This window comes from Callorhinus ursinus, unplaced genomic scaffold (assembly GCF_003265705.2).
Source record: "Callorhinus ursinus isolate GAN/ISIS: 27379988/994484 unplaced genomic scaffold, GSC_fseal_2.0 scaffold35, whole genome shotgun sequence".
NCBI classification, from domain to species: domain Eukaryota; kingdom Metazoa; phylum Chordata; class Mammalia; order Carnivora; family Otariidae; genus Callorhinus; species Callorhinus ursinus.
This window is the reverse complement of record NW_027397097.1, coordinates 5,199,308-5,219,858: the sequence shown is the minus strand read 5'-3', so window position 1 is coordinate 5,219,858 and position 20,551 is coordinate 5,199,308. Positions and strand designations below refer to the sequence as shown.

General features: G+C 36.0%; 1 protein-coding gene across 4 annotated transcripts in view; it reads right to left on the bottom strand.

Moving 5' to 3' along the window:
- Positions 1–20,551, bottom strand: part of UVRAG (UV radiation resistance associated) — a 334,168-nt gene that overhangs the window by 180,935 nt on the left and 132,682 nt on the right. For all 4 annotated transcript variants that reach the window (XM_025894184.2, XM_073879729.1, XM_025894185.2 and 1 more), the window contains one exon: positions 1,380–1,485. In XM_025894184.2, the coding sequence (XP_025749969.1) occupies positions 1,380–1,485 (106 nt within the window). The remainder of the gene's footprint in view (positions 1–1,379; positions 1,486–20,551) is intronic.

The following is a 20,551-nucleotide window of genomic DNA, read 5'->3' as shown; positions in this document are numbered from 1 at the left end:
TGTATGAGAATGAGTTTGTACAAATAAATACTTAAAGTTTTTTAGTTAGGACTTAATTTGAGGATTTGAATTATATTTTAACTGTCATAATGCATAGCAAAAATTCATCAAAAGCCATGTGGCTTCATTTCGAAAAAAGTTCAATTTATTTGTTATGCCTACTATTCTGCTTAAAAAGACAGAATCTTTATTCCAAAATTAATATTTTTTTTCTCCACTAGAAAGAGTATAAAGCAACCCCAAATTATACTAATATCTTAAATCTGTCCATTTGGGTTGGAATTTCTATTTCTTTGGAAATGCCTCATTAAAGGAATCTTTCCCAAAAGAGAACCCTGTCCATAAACCAACCAATTACGTTCACTCCAATAATTTTACATTCATCTTTTATTTCATTTTTTTAATTAACATATAATACATTATTTGTTTCAGGGGTACAGGTCTGTGATTCATCAGTCTTACACAATTCACAGCACTCACCATAGTACCTACCCTCCCCAATGTCTGTCACCTAGCCACCCCATCCCTCCCACCCCCCTCCACTCCCGCAACCCTCAGTTTGTTTCCTGAGATTAAAAGTCTCTTATGGTTTGTTGCCCTCTCCGGTTTCATCTTGTTTCATTTTTCCCTCCCTTCCCCTATGATTCTCTATCTATATCAGGGAGATCATATGATACTTGTCTTTTTCTGATTGACTTGTTTCGCTTAGCATAATACCCTCTAGTTCCATCCACGTCATTGCAAATGGCAAGATTTCATTTTTTTGATGGCTGCATAATATTCCATTGTGTGTGTGTGTGTGTGTGTGTGTGTGTGTATATATGTATATATATATACCACATCTTTATCCATTCACCTGTTGATGGACATCTAGGCTCTTTCCATAGTTTGCTATTGTGGACATTGCTGCTATAAACACTGGGGTGCATGTGCCCCTCCGGATCACTACATTTGTATCTTTGGGGTAAATACCCAGTAGTGCAATTGCAGGGTTGTAGAGTAGCTCTAAATTCATGTTTTAAAATGAGATTAGTCCCTAAATTTTTTTTCCTTCTGGCAGCTATTTCTTATTCACTATATAGTTCACGTCTAGAGTTCACATTGATAAGACATTAATAAAATAACTTTTAATTATTTTCTAAGTAACTGTCTGTAATCTAAAGTTTCATCTAGCCGCAAAAGGCAGGCACTTTGCATGTTAGATTATTAGGAAATAGGAAAGTGTTTTCCAACATTTAAATGCCAACATAAGTCTCAGCAAAACATTAAGAGAAAAAATACTTAAAGCTTTTTGAAAAAAAAAATTAATATACAAAGAATACGATGATCACATTTAGAAATCAAGGAGTCTAAACAAGTAAATATATTTAAAAACCTACCAGTTCATTGCTTGTAGATGTAAGCCTTAGCTTTTCTTCAATTTCCTTTCCAATTCTCTGAACAGTTACCTGAGTCTGTTTAATTGCACACTGGGCTCTATGAAGCCTAGAAATAAAAGTTGCAGAAAAATTTAAGTGAGTTAACTATAAACTCTTAACACAGAGCAACAGATATAAATGGAAAATGAGGACAAACCTTCCAGAATATGCAGAACTAGTAATCAACTCAAACTGATCATTTCATAATTCCCTAGCATATTTATAATGAAATAAACAGGGATTACTATGGATCCTAAAAACACCCTCTCTATGCCTGCCTGCCCACCTCTGATATATTGAGAGTTTTTCTTTTTTCTAAAGATTTTATTTATTTGAGAGAGAGAGAATGAGAGATAGAGAGCACGAGAAGGAAGAGGGTCAGAGGGAGAAGCAGACTCCCTGCCGAGCAGGGAACCTGATGCGGGACTCGATCCTCAAACTCCAGGATCATGACCTGAGCCGAAGGCAGTCGCTTAACCAACTGAGCCACCCAGGCGCCCGATATATTGAGAGTTAAAATGGCGAACTCACAGGAGTCCGGAAGACACCTTAGAAAAATAATCTAAGGGGCTCCTCGGCAGCTCACTTGGTTAAGCACCTGGCTCTTGGTTTCAGCTCAGGTCATGATCTCATGGGTCAAGGGATCAAGCCCGCAGTCAGGCTCCGCACTCAGAAGGGAGTCTGCTGGAAGATTCTCTCCCTCTGCCCCTCCCCCAATGGTCTCTCCCTCAAATAGATAATTTTTTTTTTTAAAGAAAAGAATCTAGTTGAATCCTATCATGTTAGAAAGGTGAAAACGGAGGCCCAGAGAAATTAAGTGGAGTGCTAAAGTCACCAGGAGAACATCACTGATAACAAAGCTGAATATTACTTAGGGCAATACACAAAGAAAAAAAGAATTAACAATAATCCCAGTTACAGCAGCAACAGCCACTTCGAAACAAGGAACACTGAAAAAATTAAGAACTATTTTTCTTTTTTGCTTTCATTATGGGTTTGTGTTTTTCTTAGTCTCTTGGTCTTCAAATATAGATTATATATTTCTTATACATACACACAGTCAAATTGTCTTTATTTTTAGATGTCATGATTTTCATATAATGAAAATGAATTTTTTAAAATATCTTTTTAATATTTTTATTTATTTATATGATAGAGAGAGAGAAAGAGACAGCGAAAGAGGGAACACAAGCAGGGGGAGTGGGAGAGGGAGAAGCAGGCTCCCCGCCGAGCAGGGAGCCCGATGCGGGACTCGATCCCAGGACCCTGGGATCATGAGCTGAGCCAAAGGTATACGCTTAACAACTGAGCCACCCAGGCACCCCGAAAATGAATTTCATTAGTAATCTACAAAACAACTACTAGAACTAATAAGGTCACAGGATATAAGGTCAATGTACAGAAATTTGTTATATTTCTATAGATGGGTCATTGTTCCACAATCAAAATTCCAATCTCAAAAGGCTTTCATTTTTTTGAAAGAAATTAAGAAGCTGATACTGTAATTTATACAGAAAAACAAAGAATCTAGAAGAGAGAAACCAAGATAACTTTTTTTTATAAAATTACATAATCAAAACAATATGGTACTAGCATAACGATCAAAACATAGATCAATGGAACAGAGTAAAGATTATATAAATAGAGCTACACATATATGGCCAATTGATTTTGGACAAAGGAACCCAGGTAAATTAACGGAGAAAAGAAAGTTTTCTAAACAAATGGTACTGGAACATTGGATAAACGTAGGCAAAAAAAATTAATTTCATTCCCTACCTCACAGCACATGAGATTAATTCAAGGACAGCACAGTAAACATAAACCCTAAAATCATAAAACTTGTAGAAGAAACAGAATCTCTTGAAACCTTGGGGGAGGTAAAGATTTCATAGAGAAGGCATGAAAAGCACTAACCATAAAATTAAAAATAGATAAATTGGACCTCACAAAAATAAAAAATGTCTGTCCATCTAAAGATGCCATTAAGAAAATGATAAGCAATCCACAGACTGGGAGAAAATACTTGCAAAACATCAATCTGACAAAGGACTGTGTCTGGAGTATATAAAGAACTCTTATAAATCAGTAACAAAAAGACAACCCAATTAAAAATGGGCAAAAAAGTAAAATTCTTCACAAAGGTGACATAAGAGTGGCCGGCCAATAAGTATAACAAAAGGTACTCAACATCTTGGTCATCATGAAAATGCAAATTAAAATCATGAGGAGATACCATGTTACACCTGCTAGAATAGCTAAAATTAAAATGACAACACCTAACTGAAAGGATGTGGAACAACTGGAACTTGTACACATTATTGGTAAAAGTGTAAAAGAGTACTATCATTTGGAAAACAGTCTCTTATAAAATTAAACATCCATCTAACCTATGACCCAGTATTTCTACTCCTAAGCATTTACTCAAGAAATATAAAAACATATGTCCACACGAAGATCCGTAGAAGAATGTTCACAGAAAACAACACAAATGTCCATCAAACAGGAGAATTAATAAACAAACCGAGGTATAATCATGAAATTCTACTCATCAATACAAAGGAAGACACACTGAATCACACAACAATATGAATGAATCTCGAAAACATTATGTTGAGTGAAAAAAGCCAGAAACAAAAAGTATACTGTATGATTCCATTTATACATAGTTCAAGAACAGGTAAAAGCAATCCATGGGGACAGAAATCAAGAGTTGCTAGTTGTCTACGTGGGTTGGGACTGACTGGCAGAAAACAGGGGTACAAAGGGAACTCCCTGAGGTGATGGAAATGTCCTATATATCTTTATTGGGGTGTGGGTACATAGTTATATGCAGAATTTAAAGTTAAGATCTATACATCTCACTGTATGTAAATTTTACCTCAATTTTTAAAAATTACTCAATAATTGGGGCACCTGGGTGGCTCAGTCGTTAAGCGTCTGCCTTCCGGCTCAGGTCATGATCCCAGGGTCCTGGGATCGAACCCCGCATCAGGCTCCCTACTCAGCAGGAAGCCTGCTTCTCTCTCTCCCACTCCCCTTGCTTGTGTTCCCTCTCTCGCTGTCTCTCTCTCTTTGTCAAATAAATAAACAAAATCTTAAAAAAAAAAATTACTCAATAATTATGGTGATAGTTTTCTATGTTTATAACTTTAAAATACTATATTCAAAACAAAAATCAAATAAAGACCACTCACTTAAGTAAGGAAACATGAAATTTTTACCAAAAAAGTTATCAGAATTCTAATAATAATAACAGGCATTATCAACTCAGAGCAGAAATCAACAAAATAGCCTGTTACTTTAAAAGGGGGAAAATGCTGCCTGAAACTCACTGGTACTATGCAAACAACCTTGTCAAATGGTAAAGACTTTAAAAATAAAAATGATTCATGACCATAATTAATGTATGACTTCAACTATTTGGCTCTCACTGCCCCAGACGCTTTCTGATCTTACCTTAGGGGCTTAAAGCACACAGACAGAGTCACATTTCCTCCAATCTTCAGTGTTATCCAAATAGACTTTCAGAGCCCCTGCTACATCAAGACAGAGCTAATAACGTCCCCCTTTCAAACCCAACAGAAGAATAAAAGTTTGATGTGTTTAGGCTTTTAAATATAACATGAGGCATCCTGATTCCCCTGGGGGTGAGGAGGTGAAGGGCTGACAAGAAAAGAAACAACTGCTTTACTTCCAAACCAGCTAGACAGTTTCAGAGGAATGTTTCTTCATTTTGCAAACTATGAAATGATACTAGAAAGAAATACACATCATCTAGTTATCTGATGGCAGGTCAAATACCAACACTAACACTGCCAAGCTGAAATAAACTCATTATCATGGGTTTGAGGAGGAGGGATCAAATAGCTGTCTGATAGGTACTCTGATTGGAGCAAATAGATGCATCCCTATTACTTAATATGCTTTGAGATAACAGTAAAATGGAACCTGGGCTTTAAAATAATGTTTTAGAGGGGCGCCTGGGTGGCTCAGTTGGTTAAGCATCTGCCTTCGGCTCAGGTCATTGATCCCAGGGTCCTGGGATCGAGTCCCACAACGGGCTCCCTGCTCAGCAAGGGGCCTGCTTCTCCCTCTGCCGGCCGCTCTGCCTACTTGTACTTTCTCTATCTTTCTGTCAAAGAAACAAATAAAATCTTTAAAAAAATAAAATAAAATAATGTTTTGGGGTGAGATAGTGCTGTGAATATAAGAATCTACTGAATAAAAGGTATTACGTCAAATAAATAATAAATATTAAGACCATACCAAATATTAACAATTGTCTCAGTAAAGGAGAAGTTAGGAGACAATTTTTGTCTTAGTATTGATCATATCACATCTGAAATGCTGCATTCTATTTTTAGGTGAAGAATCCCTAGAAAGGCAGTATACTTCTAGAAAGGCAGTATACTTCCTCATGGCCTGCGGGCAGAGATAACAAAGGAGAAGTAAATACAAGAAAAGACAGGTACCTATTGAGACAGATACCTTATCATTGATGGACTTTGTATTTCATAGGAAGGAGCATATATATATTTTTTTTCCTGAAGGAATTAGTAAATTATCAAAGTTTTAAGCTAGAAAAGATTCAATTACATTTGCACTTTAGAAAGATCTTTCTTCCTAAAAGAAGGTAAATAGGACACAGAAGAAAGACTGTAAACAGGAAGTGTGGTTATTACAGCCTCCCTAGGAAAAGTTTGGCATCATTCTAAATTAAAATGGGAACAGGAAGGATGGTGTAGATGTGAAAAGTGATAGAGAAGGAGAAATAAAGAACAATGCCCAAAAACAAATCACCAACATCAGGAACACAAGCAAAGACATCACTAGATCTTATAGACATTTAAAAGGAATTACTGGGAAATTATGAGCCATATGCCAAAAAACTTAAAAACTTAGATAACATAGTCAAATTGCTTAAAAAATCCCAAGTTTCCAAAACAAACAAATGATTAGAAAATCTGAATCGCCGGGCGCCTGGGTGGCTCAGTTGGTTAAGCGACTGCCTTCGGCTCAGGTCATGATCCTGGAGTCCCGGGATCGAGTCCCACATCGGGCTCCCTGCTCAGCGGGGAGTCTGCTTCTCCCTCTGACCCTCTTCCCTCTCGTGCTCTCTATCTCTCATTCTCTCTCTCTCTAATAAATAAATAAATAAATAAAATCTAAAAAAAAAAAAAGAAAAGAAAATCTGAATCGCCATTATCCATTAAAGAAACTAAACTTGTAATTAAAACCACTTTCACATAGAAAACTCTAGGTTCAGAGAGCTTCACTGGTGTTATACTAGTTTTAACAGAATCTTTCAAAGAAGAGGGAACAATTTTCAATTTGTTTTATAAGACCAGTATAATCCTCACACCAAAAACATGACAAGAAAAGACAAATATCACACATGAATATAAATGCAAAAATCATTAAGAAAATGTTAGCAAATCAAATCCAGCAATGTATGAAAAGGGTAATACATATCTTGCTCAAATAGGTTTATTTGAGGAGTTCAAGGTTAGTTTACCATGTGAAAATCAATAACAACAAAATAATGAAGAAAAATATGGCTATCTCAAAAGATGCCCCCCAAAAAAGCATTTGATAAAATTCAACACCTGTTAGTGATTAAAAGCAAAACAAAAAAACCTTTGACAAACTAAGGAAAAAGGAGAGCTTCCTCTAGTGAAGAATTTATTTTTAAAACATCTACAGCTAATACAAAAGAGGGACTTATATGAAAAAAATCTACAGCTAATATTAAGATCAGGAGCAAGGAAAGGTGTCCACTTTCACCACTCTAATTCAACACTGTAACCCAGATCCAAACCACTGCAATACGGCAATTAAAAAACCATAAATATAGGAAAGGAAGAAGCAAAAATGTCACTCATAGATGCTTTATTGCACACATAAAAATCCAAAAAATCTGTAATTAAACTGTAAGTTTAGCTAGATTGCAAGATTCCAGATTAATATATAAAAATCTAATGCTATTTTTATATCATATAAACAAATAACTACATAACTCTAGTGAAAGATGTGAAAGGCTTGTGCACTGAAAACTGTAAAACACTGCTGAGAGAAATTTTAAAAACTCTAACAAATGGAGACATGTAACAATTACATGGGTTGGAAGACTCAGTGTTGTTAAGAAGTCAAGTCTCCCCTAAATGTATTTAGAGTCAAAACAATCCCAGCCAAACTCTTGCAGTCTTTTTTTTTAATTGACAAGCTGATTCTAAAGTTGATATAGAAATATAAAAGTCCTAGCCAAGAAAATGTTGAAGAAAAACAAAGTTGGAGCTTACACTACCAGATTTTATGACATCACAAAGCTAGGGTTTATAAAGCAGTAGTTGCAGAAGTCTAAACAAAGAGATGAATGAAACAGAATTCAGATTACAGAAATAGACCCATTATATAAAATAATTTATTTTTTGATTAAGGTAAGAAAAACTTTGTCAGCAAATGACGCTGAAATAACTGGATATTGACATGGGGAAAAATGGACCTTAATCTCTACCTCACATCATTACACAAAAAGTTAAACTGAAATAGATCAAAAACTGAATATAAAATCTAAAACATAGCTTCTAAAATAACATGTAGGAAAATATACTCATGACCTCATGACCTTGGGTTAAGCAGAGTCCCTAAACAGTAAACAAAAGGAACTGTCCATAAAATAAGAAGTTGCTATAACATATTTTAGCAAAATTTGAAACTTCTACTTATTAAAAGGCATTACTGCAAAAATGAAAAATCAAGACAGAGAGTAGGAAAAATTGTGTGTGTGTGTGTGTGTGTGTGTGTAATCTGACAAAGGACTTGTATCTATAATACACAAAGAATTCCTACAAATCAACAATAAAAATACAAACCCAATAAATGTTATCAAAATATTTGAACAAACAGTTCACGAAGGATATAAGAATGGCCAATAAACATGAAAAGGTGTTTCACTATTCATGATAGATTTAAAAATTAAAATCAAAATGATATTCCAGTACAAACCACTATAATTGCTCAAATTTACAGAACTGATAATAACCAAATGATGGCAAGGAGTAGAAAAGCTGGAGCTTTCAAACATTGCTAACAGGACTGTAAAACTGTATAACTAGTTTGGAACTAGTGGAAAACTGTTTGGCAATTTCCAATAAATTAAATATACACCTATCATATGAGCAGGTAGTTCCACTCTGAGGTATAATAAGAGAAATAAAAGCATGTGACCACAAAAGACTTTTGTAAGGATACTCCCTAGCAGCTTTATTCAGAACAGCCAAAAAAGTGGAAACTCAAACATTCATCAATAGGATAACGCACAGAAATACCACTCAGCAATAAAATAAACTGTTGATCTATACAATAACATGGATAAATTTCAAAAACTGTATGTTGAACAAAAAAGTCAGAAACCAAAAGAGTATACCATATGATTCTATTTATAAGAAGTTCAAGAACAGGAAAAGCTGGTAATGAAGAGGCAATAAGAAAAGGGTTTAACTCAGCCAGGGGTGGGATTGAGGGTGTAAGAATGATTGGCAAAGGGGTTATTAAGGAAACTTTCTGGATAATGAAATATATTCTATATCATGATTGAATGATGACAACATGGGTGTGTATATTTGTCCAAAACTCATCAGACTGTATACTTAAATTCTCTGCATTTTATTGTATATAAATTATACTGCAAAGAAAAAAAGGGGAAAAATGATAGCTGGTATACAGCTTGGGGAATCAGGAAAATGGTGATGTTATTTATTGAGATGGGGAATACAGAATGAGCAGTTTGAAAAGAAAATTCTACCTTCAGTTTGAGGTGCCTGTGCAACAGCCAAGAGGAAGTGTTGAATATGATTTCAATATAAGGGTCTGGAGCTTAGGAGACTGATCTTGGCTGGAGACAAAAATGTGGCAATCATTAGCACACAGATGGTTATTAATGTTACGAAAGTGAATGAGATCATTCTGGAAGACTGTGAGAATGAAAGAGAACAGAGCCTAGAACAGAATCCTGAGGAACATCAATATTTAAAGGATTAGAAAAAAAAATGAAAAGCTGCAAAAAATTCTGACCCAGAATATTCAGAGAAGTAGAAGGACAGCTGGGAGAGTTGGTGTTACAGCAGTCTAAGGACAGAATATCTCAAGACAGAACGATCACTGTCCTAACACCAAGTAACCTAAATCTACAGATTGAGCAACAAGAACTTGATTAAAGCTGTGTTGAATCTGTTCACCTTTCTCCAAGTCCACTCCCACCATCAACTTTCATCTAGCTAATAGCCTCCTAACTGGTTTCTCAGTTTCTACTCTTGTTTTCAATTCCACTCTCTCCTTTGTACCAAAGGTAACCCTGTCATTTGGTCAGTATCAGGTGTAGCTTATCTGCCCAAAGAGTCTCCAAAACTCCTGCCTTATCGAGCTATATCTGCTATCACCTACATCATTATGCCTGTTACAACCTGTCAACACTCTCGTGAGTGAAAGAGAAACAGGATATAAGGACTGAAGACTTCGCCTCAACTAGCAATAGGGTCCATCCAGCACTCCATGTTTCTCTTCTCACAGACTAACAGAGATAAACCAGTTCTCATTTACATTGTAATTACAGATGCTTTGATACATATCTATGATTAAATTCCCTTGGAGACAACTAGAAATACTACAATCTACAAACTTGTAACTTAAAAGATTAGTGCTGTCTAATGCAGCTATACCTAACCATTTCTCCTTTCTTCATCTCTACAGACACAAAATGTTTTAGATATTCTAGGTTCGCTAACAGCTAGTGTTTGTGTACATAGTTCCTATCATTATGTAATACACCTAGAGAGAGTTAACATATATGTACTTCTAATACTTCTAGTCATGTTTATAACACCTTCTATCAGCGACGAAGATCTAGACACCATGATAGTCATGAATCACCACAGTGCTGTGGAAGTGTTAACTGGCAGCAGTATCGCATTACACTAGTCTTTTCCCTCTCTCTCTCCTCTCTCCTATTCAGTACCTAAATCTGTTGATTCTTCTTCCCCAATGCTCTTATCTCCATCATTTCCTTTTCATTATTCCCACTACAGGCACCCCAGCTTGCAATTAAAAAAAGGGCTCCTGGGAGGCTCAGCTGGTTAGGCGTCCGACTCTAGATCTCAGCTAGCTCAGATCTTGATCTCAGGGTCTTTAGTTCAGGCCCTGCATTGGGCTCCACACTGGGCGAAGTCTACTTTAAAAAAAAAAAAAAAAAAAGGCCTCCCTCCCACTTTGTAATCTCTGCCCTCCTCAATCCATCTGGAACACTGCCATGAGAATATTCTTCCCCAAACACACATTTTAATGGTGTACTATAAAAAAATCAAAACGATGAAATGGGGTCCAGGAGACCTTCCAACTCTTTAGTGTGTCAAGAACTAGGCTGACTACAGGCACATTAGAGCTCTTTACACAGAAAAGCCAGGGCCATATGATCACAAATTCTAAAATTCTATGATTAGATGTTATTCTTTGCTTGAAAACATTCTATATTATGGAATATATAATGTGGCTATTTACATATAGATTAAAACTCAACTGTTTTAGCTGAAAATTCAAAGTCAAATAAAATCTAGCTCAGGCACAATATTTAATATTTATTTAAACCCTGGGGCCAAAATGAACGTCTGGCACATAGTACATATTTATATATTTAATAAATAATTGAATGAATAAACATTTATTTAGTGCTTACTATGTTGCCAGGCACTGGGCTAAAAACCTGAAATATAAAATTCCATTTAACCTTCATAACAATCCATAAACATACATTATCATTCTCATTCTACATGTAAGAAGCTAGTAAGGGCCAGAATCAGAATTCAAAACCATGTCTGTCTAAGTCCAAAGCCCATGGGTTTTCACTGTTACCTATCTTCTACCCATAAACCTATCATTCCTAAACTAATCTTGCCATCATCTCCCCAACAAACCTCAATATCAGTAATGCTTTGCAGGTTAAATGAATTTTTAGTTTCCAAAGTGCCTTTTTTCTCAGATATATTGTTTGGCTGAACCTTCCAAATACCCAGGTCCCAGTTTAATGCTCCTACCACACCAGGTTGCTGTGTACTTTTTCTACCATCTACTCACAATAACCCTCATACCTGATCTAACTCTGCTACTGCTTTCTACCCTACTATCTTTGTAGTAGGCAGAATTCTAAGATGCCCCCAAGATCCCACCCCCTGGTATACTTGCCCTGTATAATCCCCTCCTCTTGCAAGTTAGCAGGACTTGTGAATAGGAAAGGACATTACCCCTAAGATTATGCTACTTTATAAGGTGAAGGTATTTGGAGGATATAATTAAAGTCCTAAATCCAATGACTTTGAGTTAATCAAAAGGGAGATAATCTGATACTAGAGACTGAATTGTGTGCCCATAAAATTTATATGTTGAAGTCCTAACTCCCAAAGAGACAGTATTTGAGGAGTGGGCTTTTAGGAGGTAATTAAGGTTAACAGTGAGGTCGTCAGGGAGGGATCCAAATCTGATGGAATGAGTAGCTTTGCAAGAAGAGAAAGATATCTATCTGTCTCCTTCCTTCCTCCCACTACAGAACAGACCGAGAAATTCCTCTAGAAGAGGAAAAACTCAGGTAAAAGTCCAGAAATATTTAGTAGTTAATATTTGGTAAGGCTATACCCTTATCTGAGTTGTGGTCTTCTTCATTAACCCTGGAAACATGGCTCTATCTAGAGTTCAGATCATGTTGCAATAATCTGCTATCTTTCCCTCCGGCACTGGATTCCATACGCCTTGAAAACACAGACCTATATCTTATTAGTGTTTGTTGCTCCTCATTTGAGCTTCCTCATAGTACCTGCTACAGACCTTCAATACATATTACTTCTCTTCCTTCCCTCAGGAATAGAGAGGAGCCCAAAAGCACAGGAGACACTTAAACCCTCAAAGCAAAGGAGACGCTCAATAAATAACAGATGACTATTTTAAGATTTCTTCTGATTCTGTTTCTCCTAGATTGTATGAAATGTTGACTGATAAATTTACTCATGTTTTCTTCTAAGTGTACCAAGCATAGAAAAACTCCTGGAAAACTACCTTGAGAACATTTTTTTAAAGTTTGTAAATCACATATTATTAGAATACAAATTTCTAATTGTCAAATTCCCTTTTAAAGAATGATTTTTATAAAGGAACCTAGGAATTCAGATATGTCTGCCTGGAACAAAGGTCTATCATTTCTCATTCTAGATATTAAATGCCTATCAACATAGTCTGAATTTTTCTAGCAGTCACATTCCACTGATTATTAACACTGATCTGACTACTAACTTAAGGTTCTACATCTTTTTTTGCTCAGGCTGTGCCCATTGTCATGCCTTCCTCTTCTCATACAATTGGTTTTGGGACTCAAGTATAAGGCTATATCCTTATCCCAATTAAATTTCACCTTGGAATTTAAGATGGGCTGAATATATATAGTCTACTTTCCAGCCTTCAGATAGCTTATAGACTGACTCTGTTACACAATGCAATCACCATTTCCATAAGCTCCCCATTAACATTGCATTAGCTTTCTAAATTTCTAACTTTGCATGTTTTCCATATCTTCGTTCAAATGCTTAGATTGTAATATCATAAAGGGAAGTACATCTCCCTAGTTCACCATTATATCCCCAGCATACTGCACAGTTTCCAACATGTAGTACTCAATGAACATTTGGCAAATAACTGAATGAATGGACATGTTGATCAAGACTAGATCAAAAACAGAGCCCTATATCATGCCATTAGAAATTCCCCTCTAGATTGATAAGTGGTTACAAATCTTCCTATTTTTACTATCATCTAGCTTATACTTCTTCACTTTGCTCCTAAAGGTTTCATAACAGATTGTCACACACCTTCCTAGAGTTATTGTCTGGATCTACAAATCAAACTATCCTTTCAAAATGGAAACATAGTCTGAGATAACTTGTTCTTGTGAATGGCTCACTAAAGGGGAAAGGATTTAAGCTTCAATTTGAAGGAAAGGTAGATAGGACAACTGTATGCAAGAGAAGAGCCATTTCGAGTATTGGGAATAGCTTTTCCCAAAATCATTAAAGGAGCATTGCATATTCAGAACAGGAAGTGGGTGGTGTGCTAAAGCAAAGAGTACATGAGAGCAATGTCATGAGAGGCAGTCTGGGAAGGTTAATCAGTGCCAAATTACTATGAACTTTAAATGCCTGAGAAATCTTTTGCATTTCCACAGCACCTACAGCAGTTTTGGACACATGGGAATCACTCAAATACTTGTTGATGGGTTTATTAAATATGATAGCTTCCCAAAAGACCAGAAATCTACCCTAAAGCCTACTTCTACATTCCTCTGTCTAGACCATACACATAGTTGAGAAGAACACATCGTCTCATGGCAATGGCATCAAATAAGACAGAACACTATTACTACTTATGAAATTAACACTCTCATGGAAAAGTAAATGGTAGCATGGTGGGTGGGAAAGTTCTACTGAGGAGAGTTAGGTGGTGTGAAAGCGTGTGATAATGAGTGTGTCAGGTCTAACTAAGATGTATCCTCAAAAACAAACAACACTGATGAAGCAACAGTTACAGAACAATAATCAACTCTTCAGATTTCTAATTTACGTCTTGAATAACTCATTTCAGGCAAAAATAACCACATATGGCATAAAAGCAGGCCTAAATCATTCCCAGATTTTTTCATGATACCATCTATGTGCAAGTTTAATTTAAAATATATTCATTGTATAATAAACATACTTGAGGAAGTACATACAAAAAAGTACCTCAGAATTAGAAACAAGAAAGGAGACAAACTACACCAAGGGCAAGATTTTAAAAATTAAAAGGAATACTATATACAACTTTATGCCAATAAACTAAAAAAAAGTAAATGATTTTCTAGAAAACTATAAATTACCAAGATGCCTCAACAAGAGGTTGAAACCTGAATAGATGAATAACCACAAAGAAACTGGAAAGGTAACCAAAGGGAGGTGCAGGGTTCGTAGGCCCTGATGGGTTTATGGGTGAGAACTACCACCTAAATCTAAATTATATAAACTGTTTCAAATCATGGGAAAATACAGAGAGCCTCTCAATTCATTTTAGGCTGGGGCAGCTCTTACTAGTTTTGATTTGGATAAGAAGAACATACAAAAAATAAAGCTATATGCCTGTCTCATTCATAAAGAATTGCAAAATACTAAATAAAACATTAGCAAAATCTAACCTAAATCTAACCTAATTAAAAAATATATCATAAGCAAACAAAATTTATCCCATGATTATACAGAAGGTTTAATATCAAGTCTGTGTAGTTGCTATATTAACAGAAGAAGAAAAATTAGACTTGCTACTGAGTAAAATCCTTAGTTATACTAGGCACAGAAACATTCTTTTAAGACTTTATTTGAGAGAGAGAGAGCACATGCGTGTGCACGAGTGCAGGGAGGGGCAGAGGGAGAAGGAGAGAGAGAATTTCAAGCAGGCTCCATGCTGAGTTCAGAGCCCAATGCGGGGCTCGATCCTGTGACCCTGAGATCATGATCTGAGCAAAATCAGGAGTTGGACACTTAACCAACTAAGCCACCGAGGTGCCCTGAAATAGTCTTACTTGATAAAAGGAACCTATCAGAAAAATCTAACATACATGATACTCAGTGGTCAACTGTCAGAATATGAAGGATATCCTCTGTGGCAAATTAAATTTTCTGTGTATGACCACAAAAATACCTCCCACCCTACCTGGTTTTCTGCAATGTTGCCTTAATATTTCTCCACCAAGAGGTGGAATGTATTTCTCTATTCCTTGAATGTAGGCAGGCCCTATGACTGTTTTGACAAATACAGTATGGCAGAAGTAACCCTGTGCTAGTTCTAGGCATAGCCCTTAATTGGCCTGCAAACTTCGACTTCCTCTCTCTCAACACTCATCCTAGGAGAAACCAGCTTCCAAGTAAGGAATCTGACTACCCTGAGAATGCCATATGTGAGGAAGCCCAAGCTGGCCATGTGGAGAAGCTGCTTAAAGGAAAAGACAGAATAGAGCTGGCCACTCTCCACTGTTCCAGCCATCCCAGCTAAGGCACCAAACATGTCAGTGAAGAAATATGCATATGTCCAACCCTTCAGATGACCCCACTCACTGTTGCCATTTGACTGCAACTGCCCCATGTAAAAACCACCCAGGCTATGCTCAAGTCATCCCAAAGAACTGTGAGGATCTGAGGATAATAAATTGTCTTAAACTACTAAGTTTGGGGATGATTTGATATATTACGATAGAATACTCATTGTGGAAGACTTAGTCAATTGTAGTAAGCTATAAGAAATAAGAGGTATACACTTAGAAAATAAGAGACAAAACTGTTACCATTTGCAAAAGATGTAATTATCTACATAGTATACCCAAGAGAATCAGTTAAAAACTATAGTTAGAAACTATTAGTTTAATAGTTAATAACTATTAAAAGACTTCAGTAAAGTAACCATATTCAAGACCAGCATGCATAATCTAGAATGCCTTTTCCATTAACTTTATATGCTATACCAAACAGACTAATTGTTTCAATTGGTGAAACCATGGTACCAATGCAGTAAAAAATATATTTGCACCAATGCACTGTTTGGCTTTGTTTGACTCACAGTCATAGATCTTGCATCTTTAACCCTGGTTAACCAGCTAATAAATTTTAATCTTTGATCATGAGAAAGATGGGGCAAGAGTAATGTAGTTGAACTAGTATATATTCATTCTGAAAATACTGATTAAATCTCATCACTCTCAGGCCACTTTAAAAATAATCCACTGCCGGGCTCCTGGGTGGCTCAGTCGGTTAAGCATCGACCTTCGGCTTGGGTCATGATCCCGGTCCTGGGATCGAGTCCCACATTGGGCTCCCTGCTCAGCAGGGAGTCTGCTTCTCCCTCTCCCTCTGCCTGCCACTCCCCCTGCCTGTGCTCTCTCTCTCTCTGACAAATAAAGTCTTAAAAAATAATAATCCACTGCCTCCATACAGCCTCTCCCACAAAATTAACACTTCACAATGTGAATTTCACTCTGTTCTGCCATTTGTATAATTTCAAGATGATTCTTCTGCTCCTGTATAATCTTCATAATCTATTTATCTCCTTCTTTATTCTTATTGTATGGTCTTATACCTCTTTACAGACCCTCAAAACTCTTCTAATCAAAGAGCTTTCTTTATTCCTTCCCTTTGAAGACTTCAGAAAAATCACACCGGCTTCTTCTTTCCTAAGTCTGTTTTAATGCTCACGAAAATAAGGATACTAAGTATCTTATATATTCTTTCATTCAAATCCCCTATGTACCACAAAGGTTAGCACTTGATTATGTTTGTCTTCACACTAATTTTTCCAAGTACTAAATCTTATTCAACTAGATAGACAGTAAGCCTCTTGCCTTCTTCTCTTGTGTCCTCTCCCCCACCGTATCTAACAAAGGGTTGTACACTTTACAAGTGTTTCATATATACTATATGGTTTTTAAAATCAATTTTGAAATTATAATTTAAACAATATCCTTCAACTAATGGGCTTTCATGAGAACAGTATTTAAAAGGAAATTGTTAAGCTTGATTAAACCTTTTTTAAAATTGAGGTATAACTGACATAACATTATATTAGTTTTAGGTGTACAACATAATGATTTGATATTTGCATATACTGCAAAAAAGATCCCCACAATAAGTCCATTTGTTTTCACTATTCTGATCTTTTATGATCAAGCCTTATCCCCCCTTCATCTCCTTTTGAGAAATTACATGGGTACAGAGAGAGGCCACATTTTCTAGGATTCTGAATTTTCAGGCTTGTGGTCATCAGATAGAACAATGCAAGGGTTCATAATGACTTTCCACTGGGTTCTGAGGTTCTAGCAATGTGAAATTCTTGTGGACTATGACTTTTAGTGTAAAATGGAAGATTTTTAGATTACTCAATGGTGGAAAATGACATTTCCTTAATTTTAATCTTAACTCTGGACTAAAAAAACCAATATCAGGTTGGAGGGAGGAGATGACAGATGCAGTGATAGTAATGAATAACTTTAAAGGAGGCTTTATTGAAGAGATGACACAGTTAAGGTTTTGTTTTTTTGTTTTATTTTGGTTTTTTTAGGTCTTGTCAGATGTTCCCAGAGAAGTTCTAATTTTCAGGGAAATTAACAATGAAGATATGGAAAAGTATATACAACAACAACAGCAAAAATGTGAACAGAAAGATTTGGTTTCCATCATATTCTTGGGTATACACAGATAACAAAAGTAAAGTGAGAAAAGCATTTTTATGGAGTTTACTCCTGAAAATAAATCCATGAATGATGTTTTCTTCATTGAGCAAAACTTCCTACAAAAAAAAATGTCAGCTGAATTAAAATGTATGCCTGATGACATAGCTGAAAACTTTTGGTGCAAACTCATTTTGTTAAATAAATGGTAACAAACAGTTCAGACTGACAGACAATCCAGAGACTACCCAATAATTCATTATCAGGGTATTCATTAGAATCACCTGAGCTGCTTTTTTTAATACCTAATAACTCATTCTTGAGGCCTCTTGATCAGAATCTACAATAATTAAAATGGTAATTATCTGTAAGAATGAAAAAAGATATCATAAAGTCATGATTTTTTAAGGCACAATTTTTACAATTAATGAATATTGTCCATTTATGGAAATACAATAGACAATTTGATACACTTGGATTTTATTAATATAATGTGTAGCATAGTGTACTAGTTAAGAGAATAGGCTGTGGCACCAGTGGTGGTTCAAATCCCAGCTCTGTTGTTTAGTAACTATGTGACCTTGTGCAGGTTACTTAACCTTCTGTGCCTCATCTGGAAAATGATGATAAAAATGGTACATTCTTCAAAGGTTTATTCTGAGGATTAAAGACTTATAAAGCATCTATGATCTTATCATTTGAAAAGTACTGAAATATTAGCTATGATCTTAATTATTATTATCCTCTTAAAGCTTATATATTTATTCCATCAAGAATGCCACTGTCCAAAGCACTCTTGGGAGCTGCCTACAAAACTTGTACAGTCTCTGAATATCTTCAACAATGGCAAATCTCTATCTTTGCTGGAGGACTTCATATTTTAAGAATCATCAAAAGTAATCTAGGCCAAATTTCTGTGAATTAGATGGGCAAGCAGGCTGGATAATGACCTTTTAAGTGAAAAATAAAACGTGATGATATAATAAAGCAATTTTTAAAACTGTTAGTTCCGGAAATAATTAGGTAATTGACTCATTGTCGGGTAAGGTCATCTTTGCAGTCAAAGGACCATGATAATGTTAGTATTAAGAGTTATTTTAGAGGTCTTTTAAATCAATGTTCTCATTTTAAATATGAAAATGAAACCCCAGTTAGTGTAAGTGACTTGCCCCAAAATCTCAGTCAGGCTACACCAGTCAGAAAGCCAAGACCAAAGCTCAAGATTCTGGTTCACTTCTTCCTCTATACCACACTGCCTTGTTGTCCTCTTGGTCACATCTGCATGCTACATTTATACTCATATAAATGGTCTTATTGCTGGTATCAGAAAGTAAAAAAGTTGCTCCCAGAAACTGAAAGGTTTTCATCGAACCTCCTATTGCCAATACATGTGATTAACTTTGGTCATTTTGGATTTTAGTATAATGTTTCAGAATTGGCTTAACAAATTTCTCCATTTGGCCCACTATCTGAAGAAAATGAGCAAATACAGAACTCCTTCTAGATTGGCAGTTCTGCTGCAGTTTTAACTGGACACAAATCAAAGTTACTGCAGTGTCTCCAAAGACATGCTTCTACCAGCACATTACTACTTATAACTCTTGAAGTCTAAAAAAATATATGAGCACAACTCTCCAAAAAAATAAATGAGCACAACTCTCCTTTTCCCTCCCCATTCATCCCATTGGACCTGTAGTTTATTACCAGTCTCACACACTCATAAATGCCTCGCCTCACAAGTCTTTTAGTCACTGATAAGCAAAAACCAATCTGAATAGGGTGAGAATTTACAGTCTTGTAGTCTTTAGACTATATATTCACGAGGCCTCCTGAGTTCTACAGAGTATGCATGCATGTATGTATGTCTGCATATATGTATGTATACAGATATATGTATGTTTTTATGGCTGAATATGTATGTGCACAGGATTATATAAGGACACTTTGCTACAGCAAAAAGATATTCAACTGGAAACCAAACGATCTGGTTCAAACTCTGTTCTACCAATTTAAGAGCTGTGATTTACAGGATATTCTATTAACCTCTCAAAGCAACTCTAAGCTCTGAGTTCTCTATGGAAAGGGATGACATCCTATTAATCTTTTAAATCCCCATTCTACTGTATTTGGCCCATAGTAGGCTTTCCATAAATTTGTTTCAGTTCAAATTTGAATGGGAACAAAGAGAAACAGAGAAAACGACACAGGGGTAAGAAAGGTAAGGTCCACATCTTCCACAAGAAAGGAGTGTAAAGTCATTTTTTTTTTTGACCTTAAAGTCACTAAAATGTCCTATAAGACATCAAAATCCTTAGAAACAGCCTAACTTCTTCTACTTTCTGGCCAAGACAGAGTAATATAGACTGTATTTACCCTCCCAACTGAAACAACTAGAAAAACCTAAGAAAACATATGAAACAATGGTTCTCAAAACACTGGCTATGAGGCAAGAAACAACAGTAAAACACATGAGGTAAGCCCTATGACTGCTCCAGCCTTATTGTGTGGAGAAAGCTTCCAGGCTGATGCAAAGGGAAAGGGATCCCAACAGGTGGTCTCCCTGAACTGAAGAGAAAAGTTGGGAATCCAGAGAAAGCACAAGTGCTAGAGTTCTCAGCACACAGTACTGGAGAGGAGAAAGCTGCATACAGAAAACTCCAGAGATCTGGAGAGGGTCAAGTTTTCAGTTGTATACTGATCAGTGAATCATTGGAGGAACTACCAAAAGCCAGAAAAAGAACCATTCAAAAGGACTAGAAGAAAAAATAAGCAGAGATTGCACAGGGCCAAGAATAATGACTATTCCTCACAGACAGAGTATGGCTCATAACCCATGGACCATACACAAAGTATT